The following is a 20,068-nucleotide window of genomic DNA, read 5'->3' on the forward strand; positions in this document are numbered from 1 at the left end:
AAAACAAATAAAGAGTATTAGGTTTTTACTAACCCTAGAAAATGACTTACAATAATACTCAACACATTACAATGATTGGGTATTTATAACCTAATATTAACAACCTAACAAATCTAACAAATTATTAACTAATTGCCAACTAGCATCAAACTAATCAAACTACTTAACAGCCTAACAGCTACAAGCCTTTGCATTCCTATTGCCTCCTTATTTCGGCTTCAACGAGAACAATCAGTCTACAGTAGGCCCATTTATCCACCTAACATCGAGTTTGTACCTGCTTGTATGTGATTTCTTCATGTGGGAAACAAGCTGTCAGCCCAATAACCACTACAAATAGCGAACAAGGACATGCGCGATAATGATATAAAATGGCAAAGTTTACACTTCACTTAATCTCAAAATTAACGTCCTTTGCGCTTCCCTTGTTTTCAAGGTGTTTTGCTTGTAGATTGAGAGAGCTAGCTTTAGTTTTTTTTTCTCCTTTAGGTGTTTTTCCTCATTATCTTTTAGTTAGAGAGAGAAAGAGAGAGAGAGAACAATGGAGAAGCTGTCGGGGCTGAGCCACCTCTTCATGACAATCTTCCTCCACAACTTCGCCACCTTTATGGTGATTCCGGCGATCACGGATGTTACAATGGAGGCGCTTTGCCCTGGAAGAGATGAATGTTCCCTTGCCATTTACATCTCTGGATTTCAGCAAGCGGTAAAAAGCTCATAATGTCATTTTTTTTCTAATTTTAATTCTCTTTCTTATATATTTTAAAACTGGAAACTTTTTCTTTGCAATCAATGGCGTTGTTCGTTGTCATCCAAAAGAAAAACTATTTAAGATGCGTTTTGCATTCAAGTTGTTAGGGTTCCGCTCTCAAATTCCTAACACCAGTTTACCCAGAATAAAAAAGGAGCACATGGTTGAAGGTTTGGTCGATCTTAAACGGAAACTTATCTGATCGTAATGCATAATTCTATCAAACTGTTATGTAAACCTTTAGGAAGCAGAATCTACGTACTATGATGATATCATATATGACAATCGCAAAAGGTTAACTCTGTTTTGTCTCTCACTCAACGAAATTTCCCTTCAATTTCAACATTCGAAGAGACGCCTTTTTGCTTTTGTCTCCTTCCCACCTAGTATACGTGGACCAATGGCAAAGCCTCTTTCCACCTCGTACTTAATTTCCACTCATTTGTGCAGTTGTGTACCCTTTCAGTTCAACATCATTACGTAATCTTTTAAGTTCAATGAACAATTGGGTAAATATTGCTAGTCTGCAATGAAATATTAGTAGTTGCTTAGTCTCTAAACTTGGTTTTCTTTGTGTTTTGATGTAATAAATGATACGCACGTTTAACTCTCTTTTTCATCTTTAACTTGAACAGGAATTTTCTTTAATTCATAGGGTCAATCACTATATTTTCTACAAGCAACGTGTCATTTTCATTCACCTTTGAACTGTTGCCTGAATGATAATTCAAGTAATTGAAAAATATTGACACTGATGAAAATTGCCACCTCTCCATGCAAAAGAAAAACATGGACGAAGAGCTCAATCAAATCTCTACTGATCAGCCAGAGGTCCAGGCTCGTTTTCGAGTCACGGCGTTCAAGGAAACTTCCCATGGCACTTTCAGTTATGCGTGCGAGTTAACATAGCACCTCACATCTTTGTTGGAATTGGATGTTCTGTCTTTTTACAAACCCGTAGTGGCCAATCAATTGGCCGTACTTTTTGTTTGTCTTCTTTTCCCTGATTAGTATACTTACCTAACCTTACCAGTTCTAATTTTGGGTTAACAGAAACAGTATTTCATCCATTAACATAAAATAGCACACGATCTATGCAGATTATTGGGCTTGGGTCCTTTTTGATGATGCCTTTCGTTGGAAATCTCTCCGACAAGTATGGAAGGAAGCCTTTGCTTACACTACCCATCACTCTCACTATAATCCCATTAGGTAATTCCAATGCAAATCCATTATATATATACATTTAATTTTCCTTTTTGTGTTGTGTATTTCTTAGTAAGAACACCCGCCATGTTTCTTTTCTGCAGCCATACTGGCGTACAGCAGAACCAGGAGTTTCTTTTATGCCTACTACGTATTCAAGATTCTCACTGCCATGTTTTGTGAAGGAAGCGTTCACTGTCTTGCTCTTGCTTATGTGGTAAACCTCGCTTCGTTAAATCATAAATGGGGCCTTGTCTAAGGTTTTCAGCACGGATAGTGGGCTAGTTTTATACTAAGATAAATCCCCATCTCTTGTCCGTTTCACTCACGGTCGTTAAACAGATTACATCCATGATTCCTCATCCATCTATGTTTTTAAGTGCCTGAAACTTGGGTTTTTCTTTTTTCAGGCAGACAACGTTCCAGAAGGACGACGAGCTTCAGCTTTTGGGATTCTGTCTGGTATTGGGTCGTGTGCCTTCGTCTGCGGGACTCTGTTTACCCGTTTTCTTTCGACTGCTTCCATTTTCCAGGTTTCTGCTTCTCCTCGTCTTTTCTACTATTTCAAATATTATTTCTTTCCAATGAACCGAATTTGATTGTTTCCTTTACCAGGTAGCGACAGCAATGGCGATGCTGTCAGCGGTTTACATGAGGGTTTTCTTACCAAATTCCGTCATAAATGATAATCTTTCTACTCCAATTGTATCAAAAGAAAATTTCAATGGCATTGTTAATCAGGATGAGGAGTCCAGCAAGAAGATGCAGACGTTTAAAGACTTGCCTTCCATAGAAGATATGCTTGCCTTGTTGAAGCGCAGGTCTCTAAATTTTCCTTCATTTGATACGTGTTTTGCTACCCCAAGCTTATACTAAAATATATCATGCTTTAATCAGTAGATTCTTCTTCGAGTGAGTGACTAATGTTCTAATTTGAACGTAAATGGTGTAACAGCTTGACATTTTCTCAAGCGGCAATTGTTTCATTTTTCAGCAATCTTGCGGATGTTGGCCTCTACGCTTCATTACTGGTACATTTGCAATCACATCAAAAGCACTTTGATTCTAGTAGAAAAATAAATATCCATGGCCGTAATTTTGAACCAGTTAACTTTCCTGAGCAGTATTATCTAAAGGCCAGGTTTCACTTCAACAAAGACCAGTTTGCCGACTTGATGGTTATAACTGGAGTTGCGGGGACTGTTTCCCAGGCACGACATATTTTGTGTATCTAGTCATTTCATTCTTCTTTTATTTACAATTTTCCTCTGTTGTCAAAAACTTTCTTGCAGCTGCTTCTCATGCCCGTTCTAGCTCCTGCTCTCGGAGAAGAGAGATTGCTGTCGATTGGGTTATTTTTTAGCTGTGCACATGTAAGCTGCATGTTTCATTGATATTTCACATATTTTCGCTGACCCTATGGTTACATATTGTGACACAATCTTGTGCACATGTAAACTGTAATTGCCTTGCTTCCTGGTTCTCTATTTAATAGTCTATGGGTTTGAATGCAGATGCTCTTCTATAGCATTGCATGGTCCTCGTGGGTAATAATCAAAACTCAATAAACATCCAAAACTTTTGTTCCTAGAATACTTAACATGAGCGACCGTCTTTTTGCTTCAACATGGCAGGTACCCTATGCGGCAGCTGTGTTTTCCTTATTCTATGTTTTTTCACAACCATGTGTGAGTTTTTACTTCAATTATTGTCCCCAAATCTTCAGAACATGTAGCATGCTTTGAAACCAATGTTTATTTTACAATATGCAGATAAGGAGCATTGTGTCTAAACAAGTAGGGTCCTGTGAGCAGGTATTATTCGGCAGACAAGCTTTTTATTTGTGGGTGTGTATTAAAGCTGGCTAGCTAATGCCTATTCCTTATATTCAGGGCAAGGTTCAAGGCTTTATTTCAGGCATAGGTTCCTTTGCCCAAGTTACTTCTCCCTTGGTTTTCTCTCCTCTAACAGGTCAACCAAAGCTCGACTAAGTTCATCCTTAGACTCGTTCAAAATGTAAGACTGACATAGTTTATTCATTCTTCCAGCTATGTTCCTTTCGGAAAGAGCACCCTTTTATTTCCCCGGTTTCAGTATCATGTGCGTCGGGTTTGCCTCGGTAAGAATATGAGACATACATGTCCCCTAATATTGAAGTTATAAAATGCAATCCAGACTCCAGACGTACATTTAATCTGCATCTACTTGACAAGGGCAGTAGGGCACGGTAACCAACTGAAATTTCTTTTTCTTAAGCAGATGGTAGCGTTTGTCCAGAGTCTCATGATAAGGGCCGTTCCTCCTATATCAACCCAAAGAGCCGCCAACGGCAACTAAGTCGAAGCTGAGCAAGGAATGTATGTTCGAAATCCTGAATCATTCCTCACTCGATTTCACATTGCTTGTGAAAATCTTCCAACAGTACGCATATATGTATTGGTAACCACTAAGTAGGATTTGTGAAGTAGAAATGGTCTTTCATAGCTTTGTAAGCTATAAAAGCCATTTGACCAGCGGTATATATATTATGGATATAGAGTTTAGAGCCTGCTCGACCCGTGGCGCAGCTTTAGAAGCCAGAAGAGGAGCATTTTTGTTTTCTTGAGAGGAACAAGAGAGGCTCGTTATGCATGCTATAATTAGATTTGGGCACTTTGTAATATGTTGGGTTTTAAATAATAGCTAGTGTCCGAGTTCCAAAAAGAAAATCAGACTTTAATCCGGTTATAAGTAAAATATAAACAAAAGTTTAAAGGAAAGGAAAGATATCAAGATACAAATTCACGACGATCTCATCCATCTCTGGTCAGCACTCAAAACTCTAATGCTCAAAAAGTAAAAGGGATGTGTGCGATGTAACATGAACAAAACAGAAAGCCGTAACTTAGTTAATGGAGATTTTGGATGCGTCGACTCCGCTTGGGATTTCGTCCTCGTCGAACACCACATTATGCGGGAACCCAACATTGTTCTTGAACACAATTTTCTCCCCAGAACTCACGCTGAATTCCCTGGGGACGAAGGCCAGAGACCCATCATCACCACCGAGCAAGACTTCAACGGCCAAGGCATTGTTGGCGAGGATTGCGCTTGCAGCGGTTGCCGCAACAGCTATTGGGGAAATCATGTTATTTCCCACATGAACGTAGTTTCAAAATTGACCTAAAATGTCCAGATCAAAACCACCAAAGGTTGCACAACGGATAAACCTGTCAAACTATTGAATATTGAAATACAATGAAAAAACCCGAATAAAAACAATAAAAGAGATAACACACCAAATTTACGAGGTTCGAAGAGAATATCGTCAACTCCTCGGGTACCACACCGGATGATAACTTCACTATATCGCCAATATTACAACAAATGGAATTCTTTAGAATTCCCAAATTGGGAGAATGAAGAATACAAGAGGAAGAGACAACTTGTTTTGGGATGATTTCTAATGAAATACTTAGACCTATTTATAGTTGAGTTCTAAGGACTAAACTTATAAATAACCTAATATTTTAAGGACCAAACATGAAAAATAAGTTGGCCACCTACCAAAGAATTTTCCAACGAGTTGGCTACCAACCAAGATTTATTTTTCAATAAGTTTACCACCAATCAAGATTAAATTTCCAATCTTGCCAAACTTAATTTCAAGTCAAACATAACAAATCTCTACCTTAGCTTGAAATTACCAAGCCTACTCAACTTCTTCAACTCCCCAAATTTGATGTTGTGCCTCTAATTGCGCTCACAAGTGCCACACACCCGAAGGTGTTCATACTTTCAGGATGTTAATCAAGTTCAAACAATGATTGAACTTGATTACTATTATTACCTTGGTCATCATATCTGCAGGATTTTCTGCTGTCGTAATTTTCTGAAGCAGAATCTTTCTTTCTTCAAAGATCTCCCGCACAAAGTGATACCTCACATCGATATGCTTCGTCCTTGAATGGTAAACTTGATTTTTCGCTAAGTGAATAGTGCTCTGACTGTCACAATAGAGACTAATATGACTTTGAACAACTCCCAAGTCTTCCATCAACCCGTTAAGCCAAATTGCTTCCTTTACAGCCTCTGAAACTGCCATGTATTCTGCCTCTGTAGTAGACAAGGCCACCGTAGATTGCAATGTAGACTTACAACTTAATGGGTCTTTAGCAAGAGTAAACAAATACTCAGTAGTTGATCGACGCTTATCCAAATCACCAGCATAATCGAAATCAGCATATCCAACCACACACTGACCAAGTGCTTTATCCTGTTCAAAAACTAAACCAACATCCACGGTTTGTTGGAGATACCGTAGAATCCATTTCACAGCTTGCCAATGTCCTTCTTCAGGATCATGCATGTACCTGCTCACAACTTCAACTGCTTGTGAAATGTCAGGACGTGTACACACCATTGCATACATCAAGCTCTCAATTGTATTAGCATATGGAACTTTTGCCATATACTCTCGTTCTTCGTTTGTTTTAGGAGATAATTAAGAACTAAGTTTCAAATGAGAAGCTAGTGGGATACTTACATGTTTGGTATTTTCATTCATGCCAAAACATTGTAATACCTTTCTCAGATAATGCTTCTGTGTTAAACAAAGCTTCTCTCTCTGTCTATCTTTGCTTATCTCCATACCAAGAATCTTCTTGGCCTCACCTAGATATTTCATCTCAAACTCTTGATTCAACTAAGCCTTTAATTTGTCTATCTCCTTTTGACTCTTCGAAGCGATCAACATATCGTCAACATACAAGAGAAGATAAATGAAAAATCCATCTTTGAGCTTTTGCAAATACATACAATGATCATATTTGCTTCTAGTGTACTTTTGCCTCCTCATAAAGCTATAAAATCGCTTGTACCACTGCCTCGATGATTGCTTCAATCCATATAGCGATTTGTTCAGCTTACAAACCCATTTCTCACGACCACCATCTTTGTATCCTTCTGGCTGAGTCATATAGATCTCCTCTTCTAAATCACCGTGCAAGAAAGCCGTCTTTACATCAAGTTGAGCTAGCTCCAAATTCAACTATGCTACCAAGGCCAACAATATTCTAATGGAGGAATGCTTACAACAGGGGAAAATACTTCATTGTAGTCGATTCCCTCCTTTTGAGCGTAGCCTTTAGCTACCAATCGTGCCTTGTAGCGAACATCTTTCTTGCTATGAGATCCATCTTTCTTTGCAAATACCCACTTGCATCCAATTGCTCTTTTACCTTTCGGTAATTGTATCAGTTTCCAAGTATTATTCTTTTGGAGAGATTGCATTTCTTCATCCATGAAACTTTTCCACTTATCATTTTCGAAGCTTTGTATTGCTTCTTGGTAAGTGATAGGGATATCATCATCAACAACTGGAAGAAAATAGGCCACCATATCAACAAATCGAGCAGGTCTACGAATTTCTCTCATTGGCCTTGTAACTGCAAGTGGTTATGGTGTCTCCAATGGTTCTTGGGTTTGAACTTCTTCATCTTCTGATTCTTCTATTGGAGTTGAAGAATCAGCTGCATCAACTTCTGGGATCATCGTCTGCTAAAACTCCACCTGTTTTGGAGTATGCTCCACCTGCTGCGAAGTACTACTTGTCTGGACAGCTTCATTTGTTACATTCTTTACTAGGGAAGATTCATTAAAGGTAACATCTCTGCTACAAATTATCTTCTTGGTGTCTAAACACCTAAGGCGGAATCCCTTCACTCCATGGGTGATTCCCATAAAGAGAGCATTCTTTGCTCTCGGATCAAGCTTAGATTCCTTCACATGATAATAAGCAGTGGATCCAAATACATGTAAGGAATCATAATCAGTAGCAGGTTTTCCAGACCATACCTCCAATGGTGTTTTTCCTCCTATCGCTGATGACGGCAGACGATTAATGAGATAGCCAGCATATGTCACAGCCTCAACCCAAAATGCCTTGCCTAACCCAGCATTAGACAACATACATCGAACTTTCTCCAATAGTGTTCGATTCATACACTCTGCCATCCCATTCTGTTGTGGTGTATTTCTAACCGTGAAGTGTCGAACAATACCATACTCATGGCAAACATCAAAGAATGAGTCACTTTTATATTACCCTCCATTATCCGTCCTAAGACGTTTGATCTTTCTACCAGTCTGGTTCTCGATCATATTTTTTCATTTCAGGAAAATTTGGAGCACTTAATCTTTAGACTTCATCGGATACACCCAAACTCTTCTAGAAAAGTATCTACAAAAGTTACAAAATAATGGTTTCCTCCCAAAGACGATGTCTTTGAAGGACCCCATACATCTAAGTGAATATAATCCACAATACATTTTGTATTATATATAGTGGTGCCAAACTTCAATCTCTTCTGCTTTCCCAGAACACAATGCTCGTAAAAGTTTAATTGCAAGCCTTTGCACCTTTCAACAATCTTTTCTTTGCCAGAATTTGCAAGGATTTCTCTCCAGTATGTCCCAACCGCATATGCCACAACTGGGTTGCGTCCAAATCATCACCTCCGGAAGCTGCTGCAACTGCTCCAATAATTGTACTACCTTGGTAGTAATACAAATTATTTTTCCTGATGCCCTTCATCATCACAAGTGTGCCATATGTGACTTTTAAAACTCCATCTCTCATAGTGACTACTAAGCCTTTGGATTCCAAGGCTACGAGATGAGATTTTTTTTTTCAAACCGGGCACGTATTGGACATCTGTCAGAACTCTGGTTGATCCATCTTGATTCTTCAATTGAATTGAACCTATCCCAACAGTTTCACAGGCATTGTCATTGCCCATATAAACAACTCCTGCATTTAGTTCTACTAAATCGGAGAACCACTCCCGATTAGGGGACATATGATAGGTGTAATTCGAATCTAATATCCATTCATCTGAATGGAATGTTGTTGATGAAGCAACCAATGATATGTCAGAGTCATTTGCATCATGCTCTGCAACACATTCATCTGGAGCAGCTTTTCCTTTCTTCTTCAGCTTCGGACAATCTTTCTTCCAATGACATTTCTCATGACAAAAGACACATTTATCTTTTCCCATTATGGACTTCAACTTTGATCTCCCTCTCCACTGTGGCTTTTGACTTTTCGAGCGACCTCTTACCACCATGGCCTCCGCTGCTTCGTACTTGCTCTCCTTTTTGGTTTTCTTCCTGAGCTCATAACTATACAAAGCAGCAGTTACATCTTTAAGGGTAACATTATCCTTACCATGAAGTAGCGTTGTCTCAAGGTGCTCAAATTCATCTGGAAGAGAAGACAATAACATCAAGGCCAAATCTTCATCTTTGAAGGTTTCATCCATGCCCAATAAGTCTGCCACTAGCTCATTGAACGCAGTGATGTGTTCATTCATACTGGTAATTGGTTGATAATAAAATCTGAACAATCTTTTCTTCATGTGGAGACGATTTTGAGAGCTTTTCTTTAGGAATTTTTCCTCCAATGCTTTCCACATCTTACTTGCAGAAGTCTCATTCTTGTAGCCATACTTCTCCTCCCTAGAAAGACAAGATTGATTGTTACCCATTCTTTTTCCTCCATATATTTGGGCTTTTCTTCCTCAATGGAGATGTCTAGACCTAGTTGGAATAAAGCGTCTAACACCTCGCCTTGCCACAATCCAAAATGATCGGATCCATCAAACAACTCCACCGAGAAATTTGCATTTGACATCCTCCTCCTCACCGGTCCGGATAAAGAGCTTGATGTCTCAACTGATCCATATTTTGGCATTTTAATTCCAACGAACAATATTCAATAGCACGAACTGTATCTTTTCAGCAACGGAACCACCAGGATAACCTCAACCGAAGCTCTGATGCCAATTATTGGGGAAATCGTGTTATTTCTCACACGAACGTAGTTTCAAAATTGACCTAAAATGTCAAGATCAAAACCACCAAAGGTTGCACAGCGGATAAACCTGTCAAACTATTGAATATTGAAACACAATGAAAAAAACTGAATAAAAACAATAAAGGAGAGAACACACCAAATTTACGAGGTTCGACGAGAATATCGTCTACTCCTCGGGCACCACACCGGATGATAACTTCACTATATCGCCAATATTACAACAAATGGAATTCTTCAGAATTCCCAAAGTGGGAGAATGAAGAATACAAGAGGAAGAGAGAACTTGTTTTGGGATGATTTCTAATGAAATACTTAGGCCTATTTATAGTTGAGTTCTAAGGACTAAACTTATAAATAACCTAATATTTTAAGGACCAAACATGAAAAATAAGTTGGCCACCTACCAAAGAATTTTCCAATGAGTTGGCCACCAACCAAGATTAATTTTTCAATAAGTTGGCCACCAACCAAAATTAAATTTCCAATCTTGCCAAACTTAATTTCAAGTCAAACATAACAACATTAACACCAACGTCTTTGAGGGAGGCCTTGATGCAACCCCTACCCTTGGGACGGGAGAGGCTGCAACCTTGGCTGCGGAGCTTACTTTAGATGCGGTTGCACCGGCTTTCAGGCCAGTGAAGGATGGGATGGTGAGAGCTGCAGAGGTGACGGTGGCCATTGGGTTGTGTAGATGTATGTTCTGAGTCGTGGTGAGAGGAAATCAAATGGAGAAGAGACTGAGGTTGGATTTGTGTGGTTGGTATTTGTGATTATCAGGATGAAGAAATGGGTCATCTACTGAGGATTGATATCATTGGTTAGCTCGGATGTTATCACTCCACGTGGCATTTGTCCTTAGATGTGAGGTGGATAAGAGTTTAATTAAGGCCTTGGGGAAATTTATATAATGATAAATTTACGTCCTTTTACCTTTATCAAGGCTTTTTCTATCCAAATATTCTCAAAACAAAAATTAATACATAGAATAACACCCATTTTATTTATATTTTCCGGATAAATCGATAGTAATATATCTATAAAAAAAAGTAATAAGCTGCTACAAAATAAGAGTGTAAATATAAAAATTTGATGTTCAATCAAGAATATCACACTTCATATAAAGTTTCGAATTCACATAGTTAATTTTATTCATGTTTTTTCTATACAATTTCAATCTAACAATTTTCTTAATCAAGTCAAAAATAACGTCTTCCCCTTTCACTAAACTACGACAAATTCTCTTATTCCTTTCTTCCCAAATAAGAAAATAAGATAAAGACATGTACTCCAAGCTAATTTACTAGTAATAATAAGAAGAGATAAGTCTCTCAAGAGAATTAAACACCCAAGTTAACTCATGTGTCCATGACCAAATAGTTTTCGGAGAAGAAACTAGAGATGGTACAGTTTTCAGAGAATGGGCATCTTATCCCTAATCGCAAAGCAAACAATAGTCACTCACTATCAATCACATTTTCAACAACTTATCCCTAATCGGTAACTTATTAAAAATAGCCATTCAAAGGACCACCGCATGCTTGGTGGGAACCATATAAGTTTGTGCCAATCCACCATATGACGGTTGTTGTGTGTTTCAAACCAACGTCATTGTCCTCCGAAACAAAATAGAACCAACCTCCCTTCTCAAAGTGAAAATCTTTCACAAGCTACAGCTAATCGAATCTTTAATCATAACAATTAAAAAATCATTTTATTTCATCACATAAGTCTTCACTCGTACAACTTAAAGGGACTTCGCATCAAAACATCAACCAAAATGTTCCTCAGCAGCTGAAACAAACATATTTTATTCCAACATGCAAATCCTTTATATTACTTTACGAATTTTGGCAAGCAAACCTCCCATTTTATATTACTTTACGAATTAGAATGATTTTTTTATCACGTAGGTAGTACACAAATGTATAAATTTTTATCAACCTTATTCGTCTCTTATTATTATTTGTATTTTAAATATTATGTATAAATTTTAATTTATGAATTTATTAAATTTGTATTAGTCGATTAAAAAATCACAATGGCATATTTTTTGAATAATAACAGTTAGAATAATGTCACACATGTGTAGTAAAAGTCTAAAAGATAAATATTTTATACTTTATTAATAAAAGATAATATATTTATTTAATTGATACTTATAAAAATATAATAAGAAATAGGTCGCAAGATAGATAAAACATAAATTAGGTGAGTTTCGAGACCACATAAATGGTGGGATGAGAATGATTTTAAATATTGCGAGTGCAGCAGATAGAGTGGACATAATCATTCCATATATTATCGTGACCAGAGTAGAGTGCCTACTGAATCTTATACACCTTAAGTTTCCTACAACCATGAATATATTGGAGTAGGTAATACTCTGCAAGAGTTGGAACACATACGCTAGCAAAATTTACAACCGATTCAATCTATTACAAATGCTTGGAATTACCATGAGAGAAGAGGATATAAAAAAGAGATCCATGCAGCCAAATCTAAAGATAATGAGATTTAACAGATAATTCGCATGGTGTCACAGGCTAAGTGACACGAGTAAAATTAGAAGTGGAAAGATATGAAAACACCACTATACGATGCAAATATAAGATTGAAAACTAAAACAATCATGCATAAAGCACTGAACATGTTAAAGCTTGAAAGTGCATATAATATCCCACTAACAAAGCAATATTGAGTTGAACATCAAATACTATTGCTATCGTACTAAGGGTCATGGACACAATTTCTCGACTCCGTCTCTACGTTATACGGCACTTGAATAAGGTAATTTTCAGATAAGTCAGTCTTTCCCTCAATGATTTAGGCCTCAAAATAACCAGTGCTATACCTGACAAGAGTCAATCCCTCAGTTCATCAGTCAATCCCACATCAATCTGCCCAAATATAAAAGTCTTGTATTAGTTCATAAGTCACAATAATCCCAATGCCACAAGTACTCTTGGAAGGGAGATTTCGTGGGGACATATCAAATGCTAGAGGGCATCCTCACTCCTCAATTAAGAGCGTGATATGGGACCCGTAAACCCTAAACCATCCCTAGATATTTATCCTAGGGAGACATCATTAAATCTATTTGGTCCGGAAGCATGTATGCCTAGGCTCCACATGAAGTTAAGGGAAGGCCGCTTACACCATGGTAGCTCCACATGCTAGCTCATGATGAGGGGATGGTGGAGACACAACACCAGATCACTTTCCCCAGAGAGCTAAAGAAATTTACCAGTTATGAATAGAGGTGTACAAATCCGGATATCGGATCCAATCCAATACGAAAATTTGGGTATCCGAAATTTTGGATAACAAAAATAGTGGTATGAATCCGATCCGAAATAATCAGGTATCCGAAATTTTGAATATTCAAATTTTTGGATCGGATATCCGAATATGTCACTCATTGTACCTTGAATTAGTTCCATTTTTAGAGAAGATACATGGGCAGTGGACAATATTCTTTCTAATATAAATTTAGTTAGCAAATTAAACTAAGAATTTAATCTCTTTTTGTAAGCAATTTAGTTCCATTTTTAGAGAAGATACCTGGGCAATGAGCAGTATTCATTCTAATATAAACCTTCAAATAATATCATGGGAGCTGTGACTTTTACCCTACTTAGATGAATGACAATGTTCCAGTTCTTATCTTCCCTATAATTAAAGGTGTGACGTTGCCTCATGAAGTTATATTTCTTAAGGTTAATTATACACCATTCAATTGCTTTACTTAAGATCTAATGCCCCTAAGTTCTTTTTATTTTAATTTTTAGTGTCATATATTTTTAAGGTTAATTATACTATATTTTAAAACTATAATTCAAAATTTAAATTAATCTTAAACTTTAAAATATTTTACTTAAATTTTAAATATTGGATACTATGATCTCACTATTAATTAAATCATTAAATTATACTTTAGATTTTATATTAAATATATCTAAGAAACGTGGTTAAGAATTTAAATTTAACATACCAAAAAATAAATTTTATAGATAGTGTTCACTTGTATGAGTTAACAGGTTGTTATCATATATATATGCTAAAACTGAATGATATTAAGATAGAGCCATTGTTTATTGGATTGAGAAAACTATTGTGAAAGTAGATCGCTGAGCTTTACCTGAATAACTTGAATCTGACATCCTATTTTGGGTTAACATTACATCCCACCACCATCACAAAATAATTCCCCCAACTCAAAAACAAGCGCAAATTCCTAAGAGGGAAAAGAATAACATTCATTCCATCCCCGTATGAAAATGAAATGTGCTAAGTTTTTAAAAAAAAAACTTGCCTGGACAAGCACGGTGCCACCGGTGTAAGCGTTGAGGTTGATGGTGTTAGATTTGTCTAGAAATTAAGTTGACAAGTTAGAAATTTCATCTTGGTTGGTGGCCAAACTTTGAACATGTGAATTTCATATTTGGTGGCTAACTTGTACACATTGGAAAATTCTTTGGTAGGTGGCCAAACTTTGAACATATTGTTCTTGAAACTCAACTATAAATAGGCCTAAGTATTTCCATTAGAAATCATCCCAAAAACAAGTTCTCTCTTCCTCTTGTATTCTTCATTCTCCCACTTTGGGAATTCCAAAGAATTCCATTTGTTGTAATATTGGAGATATAGTAAAGTTATCATCCGGTGTGGTGCCCGAGGAGTAGACGATATTCTCGTCGAACCTCGTAAATTTAGTGTGTTCTCTCCTTTATTGTTTTTTATTCGGTTCTTTTCCATTGTGTTTCAATATTCAATAGTTTGACAGGTTTATCTGTTGTGCAACCTTTGGTGGTTTTAATATTGACATTTTAGGTCAATTTTAAAACTACGTTCGTGTGGGAAATAACCCGTTTTCCCCAATAATTGGCATCGGAGCTTCGGTTGAGGTTATCCTGGTGGTTCTGTTGCTGAAAAGATACAGTTCGTGATATTGAATATTGTTCGTTAGAATTAAAATGCCAAAATACGGATCAGTTGAGATATCAAGCTCTTCATCTGGACCGGTGAGGAGGGTAATGTCAAATGCAAATTTCTCGGTGGAGTTGTTCGATGGATCCGGTCATTTTGGCATGTGGCAATGCGAGATGTTAGACGCTTTATTCCAACAAGGTCTAGACATCGCCATTGAGGAAGAAAAGTCTGAATATATAGAGGAGAAAGAATGGGGAACAATCAATCGTTTGGCGTGCAGCACGATTCGATCTTGTCTTTCCAGGGAGCAGAAGTATGGCTACAAGAACGAGACTTCTGCAAGTAAGATGTGGAAAGCTTTGGAGGAAAAATTCCTGAAGAAAAGCTCTCAGAATCGTCTCCACATGAAGAAAAGATTGTTCAGATTTGATTATCAACCAGGCACCAGTATAAATGAACACATCACTGCATTCAATGAGCTAGTGGAAGACTTATTGGGCATGGATGAAACCTTCAAAGATGAAGATTTGGCTTTGATGTTGTTGTCATCTCTTCCAGATGAATTTGAGCACTTTGAGACAACGTTACTTCATGGTAAGGATAATGTTACCCTTAAGGATGTAACTACTGCTTTGTATAGTTATGAACTCAGGAAGAAAACCAAAAAGGAGAGCAAGTACGAAGCAGCAGAGGCCATGGTGGCAAGAGGTCGCTCGAAAAGTCAAAAGCCAAAGTGGAGAGGGAGATCAAAGTCGAAGTCCAGACTGGGAAAAGATAAATGTGCCTTTTGTCATGAGAAAGGCCATTGGAAGAAAGATTGTCCGAAGCTGAAGAAGAAAGGAAAAGCTGCTCCAGATGCATGTGTTGCAGAGCATGATGCACATGACTCTGACATATCATTGGTTGCTTCATCAACAACATTCCATTCCGATGAGTGGATATTAGATTCGGGTTGCACCTATCATATGTCCCCTAATCGGGAGTGGTTCTCCGATTTAGTAGAACTAAATGCAGGAGTTGTTTATATGGGCAACGACAATGCCTGTAAAACTGTTGGGATAGGTTCAATTCGATTGAAGAATCAAGATGGATCAACCAGAGTTCTGACGGATGTCCGATACGTGCCCAGTTTGAAGAAAAATCTCATCTCGTTGGGAGCCTTAGAATCCAAAGGCTCAGTAGTCACTATGAGAGATAGAGTTTTAAAAGTCACATATGGCGCACTTGTGATGATGAAGGGCATCAGGAAAAATAATTTGTATTACTACCAAGGTAGTACAATTATTGGAGCAGTTGCAGCAGCTTCCGGAGGTGATGATTTGGACGCAACCCAGTTGTGCATATGCGGTTGGGACATACTGGAGAGAAATCCTTGCAAATTCTGGTAAAGAAAGGATTGTTGAAAGGTCCAAAGGCTTCCAAATTGAACTTTTGCGAGCATTGTGTTCTGGGAAAGCAGAAGAGAGTGAAGTTTGGCACCGCTATACATAATACAAAAGGTATTGTAGATTATATTCACTCATATGTATGGGGTCCTTCAAAGACATCGTCTTTGGGAGGAAACCATTATTTTGTAAATTTTGTAGATGACTTTTCCAGAAGAGTTTGGGTGTATCCGATGAAGTCTAAAGATGAAGTGCTTCAAATTTTCCTGAAATGGAAAAATATGATCGAGAACCAGACTGGTAGAAAGATCAAACGTCTTAGGACGGACAATGGAGGGGAATATAAAAGTGACCCATTCTTTGACGTTTGCCATGAGTATGGTATTGTTCGACACTTCACTGTTAGACATACACCATAATAGAATGGGGTGGCAGAGCGTATGAATCGAACACTATTGGAGAAAGTTCGATGTATGTTGTCTAATGCTGGGTTAGGCAAGGCATTTTGGGCTGAGGCTGTGACATATGCTGGCCATCTCATTAATCATCTGCCGTCATCAGCGATAGGAGGAAAAATACCATTGGAGGTATGGTCTGGAAAACCTGCTATTGATTATGATTCCTTACATGTATTTGGATCCACTGTTTATTATCATGTGAAGGAATCCAAGCTTGATCCGAGAGCAAAGAAGGCTCTCTTTATGGGAATCACCCATGGAGTGAAGGGATTCCGCCTTTGGTGTTTAGACACCAAGAAGATAATTTGTAGCAGAGATGTTACCTTTGATAAATATGCCCTAGTAAAGAAGGTAACAAGTGAAGCTGTCCAGACAAGTAGTACTCCGCAGCAGGTGGAGCATACTCCAAAACAGGTGGAGTTTCAGTAGATGATGATCCCAGAAGTTGATGCAGCTGATTCTTCAACTCCTATAGAAGAATCAGAAGATGAAGAGGTTCAAACCCAAGAACCATTGGAGATACCAGAAACACTTGCAGTTACAAGGCCAATGAGAGAAATTCGTAGACCTGCTCGATTTGTTGATATGGTGGCCTATGCTCTTCCAGTTGTTGATGATGATATCCCTATCACTTACCAAGAAGAAATACAAAGCTTGGAAAGTGATAAGTGGAAAAGTGCCATGGATGAAGAAATGCAATCTCTCCAAAAGAACGACACTTGGAAACTGACACAATTACCGAAAGGTAAAAGAGCCATTGGATGCAAGTGGGTATTTGTAAAGAAAGATGGATCTCATAACAAGAAAGATGTTCTCTATAAGGCACGGTTGGTAGCTAAAGGCTACGCTCAAAAGGAGGGAATCGACTACAATGAAGTATTTTCCCCTGTTGTGAAGTATTCCTTTATTAGAATATTGTTGGCCTTGGTAGCACAGTTCAATTTGGAGCTAGCTCAACTTGATGTAAAGACGGCTTTCTTGCACGATGATTTAGAAGAGGAGATCTATATGACACAGCCAGAAGGATACAAAGATGGTAGTTGTGAGAAATGAGTTTGTAAGCTGAACAAATTGCTATATGGATTGAAGCAATCTCCGAGGCAGTGGTACAAGCGATTTGATAGCTTTATGAGGAGGCAAAAGTATAATAGAAGCAAATATGATCATTGTGTGTATTTTCAAAAGCTCAAAGATGGATCTTTCATTTATCTTCTCTTGTACGTGGACGATATGTTGATCGCTTCGAAGAGTCAAAAGGAGATAGACAAATTAAAGGCTCATTTGAATCAAGAGTTTGAGATGAAAGATCTAGGTGAGGCCAAGAAGATTCTTGGTATAGAGATAAGCATAGATAGACAGAGAGGGAAGCTTTGTTTAACACAGAAGCAGTATCTAAGAAAGGTATTACAATGTTTTGGCATGAATGAAAATACCAAACATGTAAGTATCCCATTGGCTTCTCATTTGAAACTTAGTTCTCAATTATCTCCTAAAACTAAAGAAGAACGAGTGTATATGGCAAAAGTTCCATATGCTAATGCAGTTGGGAGCTTGATGTATGCAATGGTGTGTACGCGTCCTGACATTTCACAAGCAGTTGGAGTTGTGAGCAAGTACATGCATGATCCTGGAGAAGGACATTGACAAGCTGTGAAATGGATTCTACGGTATCTCCAACAAACCGTGGATGTTGGTTTAGTTTTTGAACAGGATGAAACACTTGGTCAGTGTATGGTTGGATATGTTGATTCCGATTATACTGGTGATTTGGATAAGCGTCGATCAACTACTTGGTATTTGTTTACTCTTGCTAAATCCCCAGTAAGTTGGAAGTCTACATTGCAATTTATGGTGGCATTGTCTACTACAGAGGTAGAATACATGGCAGTTTCAGAGGCTGTAAAGGAAGCAATTTGGCTTAACGGGTTGATGGAAGACTTGGGAGTTGTTCAAAGTCACATTAGTCTCTATTGTGACAGTCAGAGCGCTATTCACTTAGCGAAAAATCAAGTCTACCATTCAAGGACTAAGCATATCGACGTGAGGTATCACTTTGTGCCGGAGATCTTTGAAGAATGAAAGATTCTACTTCAGAAAATTGCGACATCAGAAAATCCTGCAGATATGATGACCAAGGTGGTAACAGTAATCAAGTTCAATCATTGTTTGAACTTGATTAACATCCTGAAAGTATGAACACCTTTGGGTGTGTGGCGCTTGTGAGCGCAATTAGAGGCACTACAAATTTGGGGAGTTGAAGAAGTTGAGTAGGCTTGGTAATTTCAAGCCAAGGTGGAGATTTGTTAGATTTGTCTAGAAATTAAGTTGACAAGTTGGAAATTTCATCTTGGTTGGTGGCCAACTTATTGAAAATTTCATCTTGGTTGGTGGCCAAACTTTGAACATGTGAATTTCATATTTGGTGGCTAACTTGTACACATTGGAAAATTCTTTGGTAGGTGGCCAAACTTTGAACATATTGTTCTTGAAACTCAACTATAAATAGGCCTAAGTATTTCCATTAGAAATCATCCCAAAAACAAGTTCTCTCTTCCTCTTGTATTCTTCATTCTCCCACTTTGGGAATTCCAAAGAATTCCATTTATTGTAATATTGGCGATATAGTAAAGTTATCATCCGGTGTGGTGCCCGAGGAGTAGACGATATTCTCGTCGAACCTCGTAAATTTGGTGTGTTCTCTCCTTTATTGTTTTTTATTCGGTTCTTTTCCATTGTGTTTCAATATTCAATAGTTTGACAGGTTTATCTGCTATGCAATCTTTGGTGGTTTTAATCTTGACATTTTAGGTCAATTTTAAAACTACGTTCGTGTGGGAAATAACTCGTTTTCCCTAACAGAGGGCACGAGTGGAACGACTGCAAACATCGCAAGTGAAGGCCAGGCGCATCCGTTTACGTGGGGACTTGTTGAAGAGAGACCATGGAAAGGTAGAGACTTTCTTTGTATTGGATTGGTCCTTGGTTTCGGCGGGAATAGACGGACCCTCCATACCCGATCCCGTAGCCCGCCTCCGTACAAACGCCTATGGAAAAATGGCTTTTTCGCAGGAACCCAATGTGAGACACGTGATGCCTTAACACTTTATTACTGTTAAACATAATTGAAATAACAGCCCATTATGGATACTGTCAACACACCTTTTCGTCCGGGTACAACACTCTCAACAATATCGATTTAGTGAAATTCAGAAAACAAACATAACGTTAGAGTTTTATTAGGATTCAAACTTCTAGAAATAAGATAGAGTTTTACTATGATTCAAACTCCTAAAAATATGATAAAGTTTTACCAAGATTTAAACTCCTAAAAATAGGATCCATAAGCATTATAAATAGCCATTATAACTCACTATTGTAACACATGATTTATATACAAAATATAGAGGAAAACACGAAAAAATACAAAGGCAAAACTATTGTAAATAATTCGAAAAGAAAATAAAATGTAGCATCTTTT

At 37.9% G+C, this 20,068-nt stretch overlaps 1 protein-coding gene and 1 pseudogene across 1 annotated transcript; one reads left to right on the top strand and one right to left on the bottom strand.

The window, feature by feature from the left end:
- Nucleotides 1-407: 407 nt before the first annotated feature.
- Nucleotides 408-4,411, top strand: LOC120194726 (annotated as a pseudogene).
- Nucleotides 4,412-4,841: 430 nt separating this feature from the next.
- LOC120194727 (plastocyanin A, chloroplastic-like) lies at nt 4,842-10,497 on the bottom strand. The gene is made up of 2 exons (XM_039196955.1): nt 10,345-10,497; nt 4,842-5,072 (listed from the first exon to the last, which is right to left on the bottom strand). The coding sequence occupies exons 1-2, from the start codon at nt 10,495-10,497 to the stop codon at nt 4,842-4,844; spliced, it is 384 nt and encodes a 127-aa protein (XP_039052886.1).
- Nucleotides 10,498-20,068: the final 9,571 nt, after the last annotated feature.

The sequence above is a fragment of the Hibiscus syriacus genome, unplaced genomic scaffold (assembly GCF_006381635.1).
Source record: "Hibiscus syriacus cultivar Baekdansim isolate YM2019G1 unplaced genomic scaffold, ASM638163v2 tig00117000_pilon, whole genome shotgun sequence".
In the NCBI taxonomy this organism is placed as follows: domain Eukaryota; kingdom Viridiplantae; phylum Streptophyta; class Magnoliopsida; order Malvales; family Malvaceae; genus Hibiscus; species Hibiscus syriacus.

What these genes read in the sequence shown, in the direction of transcription:
- LOC120194727 (XM_039196955.1), bottom strand. Translation starts at nt 10,497, where the DNA reads ATGGCCACCGTCACCTCTGCAGCTCTCACCATCCCATCCTTCACTGGC. An exon ending in GGCCTCCCTCAAAGACGTTG is followed by an intron (nt 5,073 to 10,344) that starts GTGTTAATGTTG and finishes ATGATTTCCCCA; the next exon opens with ATAGCTGTTGCGGCAACCGC.